The sequence below is a fragment of the Choloepus didactylus genome, chromosome 5 (assembly GCF_015220235.1).
Source record: "Choloepus didactylus isolate mChoDid1 chromosome 5, mChoDid1.pri, whole genome shotgun sequence".
Lineage (NCBI taxonomy): Eukaryota > Metazoa > Chordata > Mammalia > Pilosa > Megalonychidae > Choloepus > Choloepus didactylus.
This window is the reverse complement of record NC_051311.1, coordinates 65,758,897-65,775,677: the sequence shown is the minus strand read 5'-3', so window position 1 is coordinate 65,775,677 and position 16,781 is coordinate 65,758,897. Positions and strand designations below refer to the sequence as shown.

Sequence of the window (16,781 nt, the reverse complement as noted above, 5' to 3'; positions counted from 1 at the left end):
GAACAGACGAGATATCTTGGTGTACACAGCTCTTTTTACAGCTACTCCCTATTCATAATATTAGGACAAAGTCAGGAAAAGACTTTGCATATATGGCTTCTATTTGATTTCAGATTTGAAATACTCATTATGAGGTCCTTTTTTGGCAGATTGGTCATACTGGCAAAACGAAACAAAACAAAACTATTGTTATCATATTCATTTAACACCTAGTAGATGCTATTGCTCCCCTACAGATGAAGAAATAATTCAAACATCATTTTTCTCACTTTGAGGTCTTGTTTTTGAACACTATTACAATGCATTTAATCTTCACAATAAATTTATTATCCCCACTTAACAAATGAGGAAACTGAGTCTCCAAGGAATTTCAGTTCCTTATTAAGAGTTACTCTCATCTATCGAGTGACCCACTCAAAAATTAAATCGGGGTCAATGAAGCCCTTCTCTTTCAAATCAACCTTCCAGGTGACACTGGGCCAGTAATTATTGTAGTCAAGAGACTCTGGTAAAGTCACTTTCCTTTACTATTTTTATCTTCAAATTATTTACTTGAATAAAAAAAGAAAAAAAGAAAAGAAACAAACAAAAATGATATCTCATTCCTACAGTTATCCAGAAAAGTGGCTCTGGTTGAAAGCATAAAACAGTGAGCCCAGAGTTATCTCAGGCCCATCAAGTAACTGCATTACATCTTCTCTGTGGACCCAAAGCAGCATGTGGCTGTTCTTTTCACAGTTCAGTCTCTGCTGTTTACTCTGAACCTCTAGGTTACAATATGTTTTGTAATCTCTAATACAGACCACGTGCATCTTGAAAAATTCAGCCTAGCAAAGCAGAAAAGTGCAATTGTTAAATTCACTCTCAGGGAGACAACACATGGTACATGCATGGACTGAGATTACCAAACAGAAACCTAAACCAAAATAAATTATACTAATTGATTTTAATTACTGAATTAAGAACATATGTTAGTCCCATAAAACAAAAAAAGAAACAATACTATTAGAACAATAAAGACAATGCTTTGTGAAAATAAAATACCTCAGACATTTTCTAGGAAAAAAGAAAAGTATAATCCATTTTAGAAATTCATTTGCTTCACTAAGGTATATTCAGGGCAAATCTGCTGCACTTAAATGTGCCTAATCATGTACTGTCTGTGTACGAAATTATCCTATGGTTGAATTCAGACTGAAAAACTGGCTCTCTAAAAACAAGCAGAATTGAGTGTAACAACCAGCTGATAAATGCTTACCATTGAGATTGTGAAACCTATCATAAATCTGACTTAATAGGATAAGGAGGGATGGAACATATAGGAAAGAGTAAAGCCTCCTGTCTGTAGGATTTACTTTCCTCCCTTCACCCTCAAACCCCACAAATGGCCAGGGTAGATTAGTAACCCTTCTCTGGACTGCTGCTGGCAAAACCCTGTACACACTTGCATCGGTGCCTCTGCCTCATTGCACTAGAATCAATGGTTTGAGTGCCTGTCTCCTGCTCTAGTCTGAGAGCACCTTGAGAACAGGGACCACCTATTCACTGTACTCCCAACACCTAGCACAGGGTATGTGCATAACACGAACTTACTAAATCCATTCCAAATTAACTGAGTAGGTGACAATACCTAGCTATATGCCACCATAAGAAAAGAAGCTGTATCTATTTTTCTTATATAAATTTTATTTTTAAATGCATATAAATTTTTAAAGTATTAAGAATGGTATTAAAGACAGGAAGAAGCAACTGGCTGGAGGAACAAATGGTCAGAATTTCAAATGTGAAGATTCTCTCTAAACTTTCTAAAACAATCCAAGTGCTTCTTCCAACAGAGTCTTCACTTTTCTATATACCACACTCATTACCTATTTGGTCAGATCTCCCACTGACCAAATAGAATCAGGAGACAGTGGATTAATAACTTATATTTATTGATCTCACATGTGCCAGGCACATGTCTAAGTGCTTTATTGCATTATATCATTTAATTCTTATTACAACTGTATGAGGTAGGTACTACTAACGTTTTTATTTTATAGATGATGAAACTTAGGCACGGAATGGTTTGGCACCTTGCCTAAGATCATAATACTCACACTTTAACAACTTGGCAGCTTTCCGAGCACCCCCTACTCCATGTTTAAGCAGTTGAATGATCCAACACCCAAGGAGAAGCAGTCCTTCTGTTTTGTCTTAATAATCCCCAGGATTCAACCTTTGACTTAACCATTCCCTATAGTCTCCTCCCTGTTTTCTCCTGAGAATTGCATTTTCCGTTTCAGTAAAACTGGCAGTGATATCTAGCTATAAATGATCATAATCACTCATGAGAAATAATTCTTACAAATTGCTTTGATATATTTTATGAACGATAGCATAATAAACATAAAATTTTCATGCACTGTTAAATGAACATAAAAGATCAGCTTGAGATTTAATATGAAGTTTTAAAATAAATACACTGTGGATATATAGAGAGAGGTATATGTGCGTGTGCATATTTGCATTTACAATTGTTTTAGGTATCTTTGCACTGTATATTACCGCAAACCATTGAATTTTATGTAAATCCTTAATCGCAAGAATATAATAGGCAGTTTCACATCAATAAAAGTCAGATGAAAAATAGCATTCTTCTCTAAACCCTTGTCAATTTTGTTTTCATGTTTAATTATTTTATTTCACATAGGTCTACTTTCAAAAGGACTTTTTTTGTGGAAAAGGTATGGCTTTTCAGATAGGTATTGGTACACTGTGGAGCTATCAGAGTTGTGTATCAATAAATGTCTATTTGGGTTCCTGAGCAACGGATAAGATTTTATCAAACTGCAACATGTAGTAGATTATAGATAGGTGGTCTCAAATAGTACAATAGATGGAAACATATGCCTTCTCTGTGCATTACTGAATGCAGAACTATAGTAATTATCAGGAAGTCATTCCAAAGAGGCAATAAATCATATTCTCACCCGCCGCCTCCTCCGTGCCATATTTTACTTCCTAGTTTGGATATGCTCTAGCTAGGAAGTGAATTTAATCATTCATTTAGGAAATGAACTCGAATCTCACAGTATTATGACATCTTTGAGAAACAAGAAGAGATACTTTCATTAGCGGAAAGAGTGAAATACATATTCGCTGTTGCAAGTCCCTAGTTTATTTAAAGCCATTTGAAAGAGAGGAACATTGCTGTTGTTATGGCGATTCCCTGGCCACTAAGTTCCTGCAAAAAGTCCTCCGTTTCTGTGCTTTATGAGCGAAATCCAGTCCTTGCTTGAGACTGCAGGGCATGTTCCCTACTCTTCCACGCCCGAAGAAGACGGTGTGCACAGAGACGGCGCCGCGGGGCTGTTGAAATGTGAAATAATTCCTTAGTCGGTGGTAAGCAGATGTTGCTCCAACCACTCCTACACCCTCTCCACTCTGCCATCTGCCGTCGCCAGCCCCGTGCCCTGTGACCCCCTGAACCTTTTAACCACCAAGTTCGGGGTTGGCTTCCTGCTCCAGCGCGCCGGTACCTGGCTGTTCTTCCCGAAGTCCCGGGAGAACCCTGTCTTGAGTCACCGCCTGGCCCCGGGCGCACCTGCAAACCAGCTACACCACGGCCATCCCTACGTGACATTCCCACCTGGTCCCCGGCAGACCCCAGCAGGAAGGGGCCGAGCCTCGGGAGGCGGCGTGGCACCCCGGGACCACCCCTAAGACCCCAAGGCCGCTTCGGGCTGAGTTCTCCAAGTCGCCCTCACGTGGCCAGATGTAGGAACTGCAAAATTCGTGAGCCTTGGTTCATCACAGCGCCCCAAGGGCTGTTAAATGATGCGAACATCAAGTTATATAGGATAACTTTTCTCCAGTTGCAGTGAGAGAGGTCATGTAAATACAGATCATGGCTGATTTCCATCAATCCAATGTAGCCACAAGATCTCACTTACGATGTGGCAAAAGTGATATCTGCTATTATTTAAGTCCAAGCTTTTAAATTTACGACACATTCTGTCAACAACGACAACACACAACACGCACAGGTTACAGAGACTTCAACAAGTGAGTTTTCAGGAAAGAGCTAAAATTGCCCTAAGTGTATAGCCAATTAAAAGGATACAAGATCGTTCACTAAATCCCCGTAGATATCAGGAGAGTTCCCTTTAGAGTTTTATTACTTTCCATAACATTTTTCGGTTGAAGGAAAGATTAAATAAGTTTTCAAAAAATTTATTTACAAGAAAATCTATTCTTAAAAAATCATAAATTTAAAAAGAAAACCTTTTTTTCCTCTAGAGTGAGCTCTATACACTAACGTGTATTTATATTGATACTTGCTTTTAGGTGAAGCTGATTGGTCCAGTGCCCAATGATTTTGTATTCTGTATTTTTGTTGGTTATTTGATACTGGAAGATATCATAACGTCCAGGAGCATCACCGTTCTCATTAAAAGTGACAGGTGTTCCAGCACTACCTATAAAAGTTTAGAAAACAATGTTAATAAACAGTTTTAGTAAGACAGTCTGCCAGGCTTATTATTCTCCAAGAAAGAATAGTAGATAAAAATATATTAGGTGTAGTCAGAGATATGAAGATTGAAATACATGCAAGGTCATTCTTGATAGCACAATATGATTTCCATAAAAACAATTTCAGAACTACACGTAGGAAAAAGATATGCTTTATTATGCACATGAGAAAGTAAATGATGAGAAAGTTAAGCAATGTACATAACAGTTAAATAAATTAAAATGGATAAGTTGAATATTCAATACTGGATACGTAGAACATCAGTTAAGAGAGAAGAGGGTAAATGTCTTAAAACGTAACAGCTATTGTACAGGGGGTACTACAAACAGCAACTCAAATACATCAGAACTTCCCACTCAGATTCCCCAGGGTTTACTTGATCCTGAATTCAACTCCACTCTGAAGCAGTCGTCCTACTCAGTTTCTCTTCTAAGCCTCTGCTTCTACTTCCTCTGCTCAGGAGTACATCAATGTGGGCTACTCTTGGGAATCTCTCAATGGGCAAAGCAGGTATTGCTGGGAAGTCCCAACTCTGCGCAGATTATAAAAGCTCCCCTGCTTCACTATGACTAGTGTATCAGTGTCAGAGCAGTAGGATGCAAGAAGTGTCATCTTTTCTAAGCTCCTATTTCTCTCCGAAGCTTTCATCTTTTCTCTTAATAGCTTCTGCTCACTTCTACTTTCCTTCTTATTAACTTTTATACAATCACAGGTTTTAGGATTGTTCCATCCAGCCCCACTATCTACAGGGACTTTCCTATCCTGCAACAGCCTTTAGACCCCTCCTCCCCTTTCATCTTTTTGATTTACTCCTTCCTATCTTACAAATTCACTGGACACTAATCCCTTTGCTTTATGCCTATCTTCTCTTTGCAGGGCCCCTTCTCTGAATTTCTTCTCACCACATATTGGATTTAATTAGTAGTATTCACTACTAATCCATATATATGTCAACTGTATATATTTCTATCTTATAATGAGTTTCTTCTTTCTGTGGAGTTATTTTACTAAATGTCAATAATTATAAACTTCTAAAATATTTAACTTAAACTAAATGGATGACTTTATCACAAAAAAATAGTTATTTGCAAATGAATACAATCAGAGTCACACAGCAGCAATTAGGGTAGTTTTGTAGTATTAAATCAGTGTCTAATATTCTCTCTACTCTAGAATCTCACTAAAATCTGTACATACCATGAGATCTCCAATGAGATCACAGATATCTGGTATCTGTAAGAACTGCTGAGGTCATAAGAGATGACACAAAGTGGAGGAAAGAGCACTAGTCTGAGAGTCAGGAGAGGTATGTCCAGGCCAACTACATCCCTCATTTATTTTCACGACTTGTGTATGTCTCAGTTTCTTCACTTGTCCCATAGGTACTTAGTGATAAATATAAACATATTTTGAAGTTTCAAAAGAGCTGTTACCCATTTAAAGTATTAGGATTATTATTTAGTTCATATGGGAAATAACTATAAAACAAAAAAGAAATGGATTGAGGAATAAAATAACAGCTCTCCAAACAACTAGTTCTGTCTTGTTTATTCCTTAGGAACTTGTACTGGTTAGAGATTGTTATGGACCCCAGAAAATGCCATGTTCTTTTAATCCATTCTTGTGGGTGCAGACCTGTTGTGGGTGGGACCTTTTGGTTAGGTTGCTTCCATGGAGATGAGAACCATCCAATTCAAGGTGGGTCTTAATCCTTTACTGGAGTCCTTTAAGAGAGCCCATGAAAAGAGAGAACTTAGAAAGAAAAGTCCTAGGAAAAGTAAAAATGACCCACAGAAAGTGAGAGAGCCAATTTAAAACCAGAACTAGGAGAGAAGGCCCAGGCAGACATTGCCAGGTGCCTTCTTATGTAACAGAGGAACCCCAGATGCCAGCAGCCTTTTCTCAGAGGTGTCTTCCTCTTGATGCCTTAATTTGGACGTTTTAATGACCTTAGAATTGTAATTTGTAACCTAATAAATCCCCACTGAAAAAGTCAACCTGTTTATGGTATACTACATTCTGGCATCTTTAGCAAACCGAAACAATACTCAAATGGAAACCCACTGACTATACCTGACCAAAATCTTTCCTAACTTTGGGCAGGCCAGCTTCTTAAATCCTTAGCTTCCTCATCAGTAAAATGGGGTAATAAGGAAATTTTCTTATTGAGCCGTCATGAGAAGTAAATGAATCAATAATTGTAAAGTGTTTAGAACAATACATGGGGAAATTATGTATTATTACTTTATTTTCATTTTCATTCTCATTTTTATTCTTATTTACCTCATATATATTTTCATATATTTATAGTACACACTAGCTCATAAAAATAGAAGAGATGCTGAAAATTCTTTAAATTATTTCTGGAGAATGGAGTGTGGAAGTTCAGATAAGAAAGAGTTTATTTCTGTCTAGAAAAATAGATATCGATTATGAATTTCACATTAAGATACGCAATAATTCCTGATATTTGTATACCATTTTGAAAAAGTTCAATGCCATCCTTTTTCTAAATAAAATGATATTTAATTTCCTCTAAAACAACTCGTAATGTTGTCCTGTCCCTGAGTGAATAACTCATCTCCTGCAATAGCACTTCCAAAACTTTTTTACCATAATAACATCCAAGATATAAGAATGAAACACACGTAACACACTTTTGTAAATGTACTTGGGTTACACATAATTTCCAGCACACCAGCTGTTACTACACCTCTTTTTTACAGCTCAAGAAAGTATATTGGAATGCAGTTGAGTGAGAGTCACATTATAGCAAAAAACAACCATTCCCAACCTAGATACTTCAGACATCATTATTAATAGCAAATTACCACAATCCTCACATTAAATTTGACATTGCATTAAGAGGCACTATACTAATGGTTATGAATATGGGATCTGGGGCCAGACCAATCTATTGAAACCCCAACTCTGTCACTTATTAGATGACTAATAAATCACTTAATTTCTCTCTACCTTACTTTTCTCATTTCTTAAATGAGGCTAATAGTAATTCCTCTCTCAGAGAGATATGTGAGGATTAAATGAAGTAATGTATGTCATTTAAAATAATATCTAGCATGTAGTAAGCATGACATAAATATTTGCTAGTATGTCCTTTATTGTTTCTGCAACATGATGGTTGAAACCCACTGTTGATATGAGAAAATACAGACTTCTCAGTGAACTATAAGACTTTCATGATCTCACTTTTTCTGGTCTCTGTTCTCATCTTTCAATGTTACATACACCTAAAATCGAGTCCCTAAATTTATCACGCTCTTCCTCGCCATCTTGTCTTTGCACAGGTATTCTCTGTTGGTTCCTTCCCTCCTTTGTCTTATCCCTTCCTCTCTGTACCTTGAATTCCTTCAAGATACAGTTCAAGAATAACTCACTTGTAGAAATTTGATCCTCCAAACCTGGAATAGGGCCTACCCTATGTTCATGTCCTACCCACTCTGCCATGGCACCCACCGCACTCCCGGCACTCTTACTATTCAGCTCTCTGCCTGATCCAAACATTTCAACAGATACTTGAGAGCCACAACTTGCTCAACATGCAGTGGACCCTCTGTCTTCCTCAAAATTATGACCTCCTTAATCAAGGGCAGAGTGTATCTTCGATCTTTGTAGGGACTGTACCTAAGACAGTGCTTGACAATGAATGAGCCATCAATAAATTACAGCAAAGCATGAACAAACTTTCTCCTAATGATCCCAAGCAAATCTATCCTCATCCTCTTCACAATGTTTATAAACTTCATTTCTATCACCTCTCATCTTTTATTTTCACAAATGAAGAGACTAAATTCAGTCCCTTTCACATTTTATCAGCATGACATTAGAAGCCACTGGGGAACCATGATATATCTTCAAATAGTCTCTGAGTTCAATACTGGTAGCTGAACAGGTTTCATCCATGATCATTTGCATCTTTTGTGAATCTGATTTCTGGTCTTAGGCTAGGCTTGCATGGCCCATGTGAATCAATCCTTTCCTGTAAAGTGCTGATTCCATTGCTATTGACTCATCTTGAATGATTGCCATAGTACAGTTATCTAAGTTAAAAAAAAAAAAAAAAGCACCATTGAGTAGCCATGATGGACCATACTCTTTATTAATTTTCACAAGTTTGCTATCTTCTTAAAAGATCATCCTTTGCCCTGAAACTGACCATCATGCAAAACAGAATGAAGGTACGTTATGTTCATAAAAAATCTCAAATGACTACTGTCCCAATACAGTGGTCCTCAAGTAAATTTATTATGATTTAATAACAACACAGGTAAGAAACATACTATAAGCATATTTTATTAGACTGAATTTTTAAAATGCTTTTTTATCTATGTGTGTTAGTGGAGAAATGGAAATAAATAACATGGAATTGTGAGATAACTCTTCCTAGATTGGTACTACACACAGGTTCTACACATCTTGAATATTCTCTGTTCAATAAGAAATTTTTGAAAATATTATATTTTTTTTACTAGATATGTGAAGCACTTACAACATGCTTTTATAGGGAAAAAAGATGCAGTCAATGAAGGTTTTATTTGAAGATATTATCAAGTGTTGTGCAAAGGAAGAGTATGGGCTTGGGATTCAGAGATTGAAGTTTGTTTTTTGGCAATGTCAATTACTTGTGTGATCTGGGCAAGTTACTGACCCTCCCTAGAGCTGTTTTCCCATCTGTTAGGTGGGCATAATAACCTCAGCCTCACCAGGCTATTACTAAGGTTAAATGAGATGATGCATGGAAAGCACTTAGAGCAGTCACTGACACACAATAAGGGTGTAATAAATGGAACTACCATTGTTGTTATCTGCTCCTTTGCCTACACTTATGCTCCTTTGATAGACATTTTCTTCTTTCCACAATGCAAAAAGCAATGCAAGAATAATTCATTCACCTTTAAGTGCAAAAATTATAAATATGTTTATGTCTAAGCTGCTTGGTTTGTTTACTGTTAAGTTTAATACTTCCCTTCCTCCCTCTTGTTACAAAAACTTTATCCATTCCCCCAGTCATTACCACCTACACTATTGGATAAGCAGAAAAAATAAGAAAGCTAAAAATGAAATCAGTGAATTTAGTAATTGTTAACATCCTTAATAGAAGAATTAATATATGAGATTTAAGTCATTGACCAAAACACACATTGGAAATAGCAATTTTCAGCAGAATTCCAATCATTCATGTTCTCCCTTTCCTTTTCCAATTTACTTTATTAAGTATTTACTTCAATCAATAAATAGAACCACATATTTGATTTATAATCATATCGTAGGTTAATTATTTAGGAATCAGTCAGATTACCCATATATATATCTTCCTCCCAGTTAGCCTTGTATATTGAAGTCTTTAGCATAAAACTCACTGCCTTTTTCTCCATCCATATTCCTGCTATCATTATTGGTGGCTTTATTGTCCACCTGGATGACTTGAAATCCTGGCCTCCAGAATATTTGACCTCTTCACTTTCAGTTATCATTTCTCTCACACATACTATTACCCACTCTCATGACCACACTCTAGAACTTATCATGTCCAGTAACTTCATCGTTTCCAAAATTTTACTCTTAACATCACCTCCTGTCCCTCTAGCAATAATTCCATGAGCCCCTAAATTAACCAATTAATTGATCATCCCATTTAATAACATATTTCACCCACATGGTAATTTCTCTTCCCTCCTGTTCTTGTATAGGTTCTATGATCTTTCTTGCAAATATCCTCTGCATTTTTGGACTTCTCTCTTTCCAATTTTATTCCTCTGCCAAATCTCAATTATGATTAAACTCAACTGTACAAGGTCTTTGCCTGTACTCAAGCAGCAGCATATTATTTGACAAAACCACAAAACTTTACTGTTTGGCACAGCCAGGACTAGGGTGAGGTAAGTGAGATACCTAAAGCATGACTCTAAGTGTGATCCCCCCAATAAATTTTGTGTGCTCAGCATCTCACTTGATTCACCCTTGTCCTGGTCCTGCTGTTTGGTCTTGCACTAAATTCATGAGCTCAAATTTTAAATGAGCAATCAACTTACTCTGAAATCCTACCATACTTTCCCAATTGAGTCTAATTTCCCCACTTCTGGATTACTATTTGCTTTGTTCTTCATTCTTTCTACTCACACATGCAACACCTTCTTCCCTCTGTCACTTCAGTTTGTCTCATACTTTCTACTGAGAAGAAGCAGCAGTAATTCAGATACTTCCTCATCATTCCACCATAAAATCTACAAACCTGGTTGCATGTACACTCACATTCTTTCTTCCCTCCTGTTCCAATGCTAACATGTCCCTGATCCAATCCAAAGCAAGCTCCTCCTCTTGGTTTCAGGACCCATCCACTCTTACCCTCCACACTCCTCAGTTTCAGTTATCTTTTCTGTCTGTTGCCTCAACAAATTTAGTCTCTCTGCAGAAGTATCCCCTTCAGTTTGCAAATGAGCTGTAATAACTCTCATCTTAAAAGAAGACAAATAAATCCTATACCCTAATCTCACAGCTTCATCCAACTACTGCTTCATTTATGCACTCCTTCACAGTAAAATAAAAATTTGAAAAGAACTATCTATACTTTCTCCACTTTTTTTATATCCATTTACTATTCAGCACATTTCAATTTTTAAATTAAAGCTCATTATTCCATTTGTGAGTCTCAAATCTATATGCCCAACCCTGAGTTCAGACTTACACCAATTACCTACATCTCCACTTTGTTGTTTCATGATCATCTCAAACTTTATGTATCTAGACACAACACTTCATCCTCACTCATTTCCAAACATGTTCCCCACTCAGTATTTCCCCTCCCGGTAAACAGCTGACCACTGTCCATCCATTCAATTAAGTCAAAATCTGTCAGTCCCACATTTAATGAATCAGCAGGCTCTGTCTCCAAAATGCATCCAGAGTTTGTCCATTCTTTTCATCTCTTCAGCTAAACTGGTCCAAGCCACTCTGCTCTCCTCACAAGTTACCTATATTCACACTTAGCCACCAATCATCCATTCTTCACCCTTCAGGCAGAAGGTACTTTAAAATACAAATCAAACCACATCACTTCTCTGCTTAAAATTATGTATTGGTGTCCCATGTCACTTAGAATAAAATGCAGAAGGCACTTACTTCTATCCTCTGTTCCTCTTGGGTTTCGCATTTCTGTTCCTTAAACAAGATGTGGCACTTGGGCCATTTTTTTTCCTGTTTTTCTTTCTTTGCATGACTGATTGCTTCCTATTATTCAAATAAGCAGCTCAAATATCCCCTCCTCAGACAGTGGCTCTGTCAGATCACCATACCTAAAGTAACCTGCTTCCTAACTCCACCATTCACTATTACACACATGGTTTATGTACTGCATAGTATTTATGAGCTTCTAAAATGCATTGTTTATTTAACCAATTGGTATATATCGCTTGTCTCCTACTTGGATCATAAACTTTATGAGCGTGGAGAATGTTTCAACTGTGTTCACCACAGTATGTGTAGCATGTAGGCTGAGCACCTAATCCATATTCTCTTTTTCCTGAGCACAGGGTTAGGCTACATTTCCAGTCTTCTTTGCATTTAGGTATGGCCAGATAATTAGTTCTAGCCAGTGGAATGTAAACAAGTGATAATGTGTTACTTATGGGCCTGGCGCATTAAAAACATCCCAATCTTCTATGCTCTTTTCTCCTTCTGACTGAAAGCTTCTCCAATGATAAGCTGGGCAATTTGGGGCACTATCTGTTAAAGATGGCAGAACTCACATCAGTTGGGATTCCTGTATGAGTGCATGGAGGAGTCTGTGTTATCAACCTGTTCATGCATCCATCTAGTGATATTACATGAGTAAAACAACAAACTTTTATTCTGTTTGAGCTATCAAAAGTTGGGAGTCTACTTATAGAAGACAATCATAATACTCCATTATCTAGTAAGGTAGGTTCATAAGGAAGAGTTATTAAATGAGTAAGTGAACTGTATTAAATATGGAAATCAATGCTTTATATTACAATGCTTTAAAAGGAATATAGTTTCATAAAATGAGTATCAGAGATATTGGCATGGATCACAAACTGGTTTTAGATTCTCCTTAACAATCAATACTGATTATTGCAATGTGGACACATATAATAGAAAGGTGGAATCCACAATGGGTAATCACACTATAGAACTGCATGGATAAGTATTCATGTAAAGCATGCATTCTTGATTTCTGTTGGCTTATATGGACAGAAATTTACAGGGAGAATTAATTATTTTAACACATAAAAAAATTATTTGAGCCAATGCTCCCTGACAATAGTGCTTTCTGGTGTGTAAATGTCTTCGTGATCCTTGGATTAAAAGGACTTAAAGATGCAAAGTGTCCTTGTCATTAATGGACAGCACCATTTTAGCAGAATCACAACTTATAATTGCATTTATAGTACTAAAATAACTGATTGAACTTTCTTTAATTAAGAAAACTCCATTATTTAGTAATACATATCTCAGGAAAGCAGATGAATTAGCAGGTTTAAATAAAATTTCTTGTAAGAAAAGTGACCAAAGAGACTATTGGAATATCAAATGTTTGGTTAAATGTAAGAAAAGGAAAATAATATTCATCAATTAATCAAGATTAAGCAATATATATTAAGGATTGGGGAACAAACCAAAGTACGTCAGTACCCTGGATCCAGTATATTTTCATCTCCTGACAGGAATCCTTTCTTTATGTTGATCAGCTTGAAGCCCTTTATGATTTTTCCTTAGTAGATACAAGAGGTTATTATTGTATCTCTAATGGTAGTGAGTACATATATGAGAGAAAAGTGTGTGTGCGTATGTACACATTCCAGCCTTTTAAAATTTGATATACTGGGAGGAGGTCTCTGACCATCTAGTCCACTGTGAAACAGGAAAATAAAACAACAAAATTTCTTTACCATCTGGATTTAGAATAGTCAAATTTATCAATTTTTTAAAATAATGAATGCTTCCTACATGTCTTATTTAAGAAATCTTTTTCTATCTAAGGTTTAAAAGGTATTAATAAATAATTTTTACTGAAAGTTTTTAAATTTTGTTTTCAACAATTACAGTTTTAATCCAACTGTAGTTGGTTTATTATGAAATAATAAATTCATGACACATTTCATGAATTCAAATAATGGCACCTTTTTCAGTATTGATAACCATTTTTCAGATCTTTCCCCTTTGCCATTGCCCCAAGAGATGCTTCTGTTTTAGACCTAAGTTATATTGAGAAATAGATCTTTTTCTGGGTGTTCTCTCCTATTTCATTGGTCCATTTGTCTCTCTCTGGCCCAATATCATATTGCATACAAATGAATTTCCATCATGAGACTAATGCCTGGTTTGCCAAGTCCCCATTCCTTATTCTTCTTTATCAGAAATGTTTGGACTTCCTTTTGCTTTATAATCTTCCATATAATTTAGAACCATCTTATTAAGTTCCAAGAACAATCCTGTTTGAATTATGATTGTGAGACATATGGAATCTATAAATCAATTGGGGAAGATTTGCTAATTTTATGATATCACCTTCCTATCCATGAGCATTGGTTCCTCTTCAGTTTCTTTGATCTTCTCTTATAAGTATTAATATGGTTTTACAATTTTCTTTTCACAGTACTTAACCATTTTTTGTAGATTTATTCCTAGGTACTCAATATTCTTTGATATTATATAAATGTTGGCTTTACTTTACTACTTTACTGCTAGTATATATACTGCAGTTGTATTTTTCTGTATTAGTCATATGTCTAGCCCAGTGGTTCTTAATTGGGTATGATTTTGTCCCCCATGGAACATTTGGCAATGTCTGGAGACATTTTTGATTGTCATGAAATGGGGTGGGAGGGGGTGCTACTGAAATATAGTGAAGAAGCAGGGCAAGAGGGCAGAATGGGAGGTGTACATTTTAGTTACTCCCCCAGGGCAGTAGGTAGAAAGCCAGGAACTGCGTGGACTGGACACCACAGAGCAATTTGACTTTGGGCATATTTCATACAACACTCATGAACACGTGGAACAGCTGAGATCAGTGAAATCTGTAAGTTTTCACGGCCAGGAGATCCATGTCTCTCCCTCCCAGGCTCAGTCCTGTGGGAGGAGGGGCCATCAGTGCTGGGAACAAGGAGGGAGAACTGCAGTTGCAGCTCTTATCGGAAACTCATTCTACTGATCCAAACTCCAACCATAGATAGACTGAGACCAGACACCAGAGAATCCAGGAGCAGCCAGCCTGGTGGAGGGGAGATAGGGATAGCAAAAACAGCAAGGAAAACCCAAAAATATGTTCTATGGTGAACATAGAATGGGGAAGGGCAGAGCTCAGGCAGAGTCAGGCTCATATGCAAATCCAGAAGGCGAGTTTCTTTGCCTGAAAAGCCGGCTTCTCTGCTCCCTGGATCATTCCTTAAGGGACCTAATCTCATTGTCTCTTAGCATTTCAATAGCCCATTAGATCTGCAAGGAGGGCCCTTCCATTTTCTTTTTCTCTTTTTCTCTTTTTCTAAAACAATTACTCTAAGAAGCCCATTACAGAAAGCCTCAAAGACTTGCAATTTGGGCCCAGACAAGAGCAGAGCTAAGAGAGCTCTGAGACACAAGGCAATAAGTCCAGTGACAGAAAATTTGCTAAACACCTCAACTTCCCAAGAAAAGGGGGGCATCCCCTCACAGCCATCTTCCCAATGGGCAGGGAACACTCCTGTCAGACACCAGCTCCACAGCCCAGAGCTGCCCCAGACAACCCAGTGTGACAGGAAGTGTTTCCAACAATACATGAACACACCACAAAATCAGGTGTGGACATTAGCCTTTTCCACACCTTCAGCTGGTTGTCCCAGAGTTGGGAAGGTGGAGCTGTGTGAATTAACATGCCCCATTCAGCCATCCTTTCAGCAGACTGGGAACACCCCTACACAGCCCTGCAGCCCAGAACCACCTTGGGGGGATGGCGCTCACCTGTGACATAGCACAGTCATCCCTCAACAGAGGACCTGGGGGTGCAGGGCTTGGAAGAGGGACCCACTCGCAAGTCCCAGGGGCCATACACCAATACGAAGGACTTGAGGGGCAGTGGCAGAGACAAACTGTGGTGGGACTGAACTGAAGGATTAGACTATTGCAGCAGCTTTAAATCTCCAGGAACACCAGGGAGATTTGATTGTTAGAGCCACCCACCCTCCCTGACCACTCAGACACACACCCCATATAAAGGAAGGACAACACCAACTACACACACAAGCTTGGTGCACCAATTGGACCCCACAAGACTCACAACCCCACTCAACAAAAAGACAAAGTGGGGGAGAACTGGCTTGAGGAAAATAGGTGGCTCATGGATGCCATCTGCTGGTTATTTAAGTGCTCTCCACAAAGCTGTAGATCTGACAAATTAGTGATAAGGATTTTAATCGGTCTACAAATCCTAAAAGAACCCTATCAAGTTAAGCAAATGCCAAGAGGCCAAAAAAAAAAAAAAAAAAAACAGAAAATTTTAAAGCATATGAAAAAAACAGAAGATATGGATAACCCAAGCCCCAGCACCCAAATCAAAAGTTCAGAGGAGACACAGTACTTGGAGCAATTAATGAAAGAACTAAATATGAACAATGAGAGCATGGCACAGGATATAAAGGACATGAAGAAGAGCATGGCACAGGATGCAAAGGACATGAAGAAGATCCTAGAAGAACATAAAGAAGAAATTGCAAGAGTAAATATAAAAAATATATTTACAGCCTCCCCCTCCCCAGCCCTGAGGATCTGGGGGAAGGTGCGGATGTATTGGACATCCTCACCTGGACTGGTGTTGATGTTGTCACAAACATTGGGACTGGCGGTTTGATGTGCTGAGCCCTCGAGCATGGGACTTGCCCTTATGAAGCTCATTACCACAAAGGAGAGTCTAAACTTGTATATAATGGTGCCTAAGAGTCTCCCTCTGAGTACCTCTTTGTTGCTCAGATGTGGCCCTCTCTCTCTCTAACTGAGCCATCTTGACAGGTGAACTCGCTGCCCTCCCCCCTACGTGGGACCCGACTCCCAGGGGTGTAAATCTCCCTGGGAACGCAGAATATGACTCCCGGGGATGAATGTGGACCCGGCATCGTGGGACTGAGAGTATCTTCTTGACCAAAAGGGGGATGCAAAATGAGACAAAATAGTTTCAGTGGCTGAGAGATTCCAAATGGAGTTGAGAGGTCACTCTGGTGGACATTCTTATGCACTATATAGATAACACCTCTTA

The 16,781-nt window shown here is 38.0% G+C and overlaps 1 protein-coding gene across 2 annotated transcripts in view; it reads right to left on the bottom strand.

Annotated features, from left to right (window-relative positions):
* The window catches only part of GRM8 (glutamate metabotropic receptor 8), an 896,233-nt gene that overhangs the window by 191,143 nt on the left and 688,309 nt on the right, over positions 1-16,781 (bottom strand). For both annotated transcript variants that reach the window (XM_037836249.1, XM_037836248.1), the window contains exon 7: positions 4,324-4,460. In XM_037836249.1, coding sequence (XP_037692177.1) covers positions 4,324-4,460 — 137 coding nt within the window. The remainder of the gene's footprint in view (positions 1-4,323; positions 4,461-16,781) is intronic.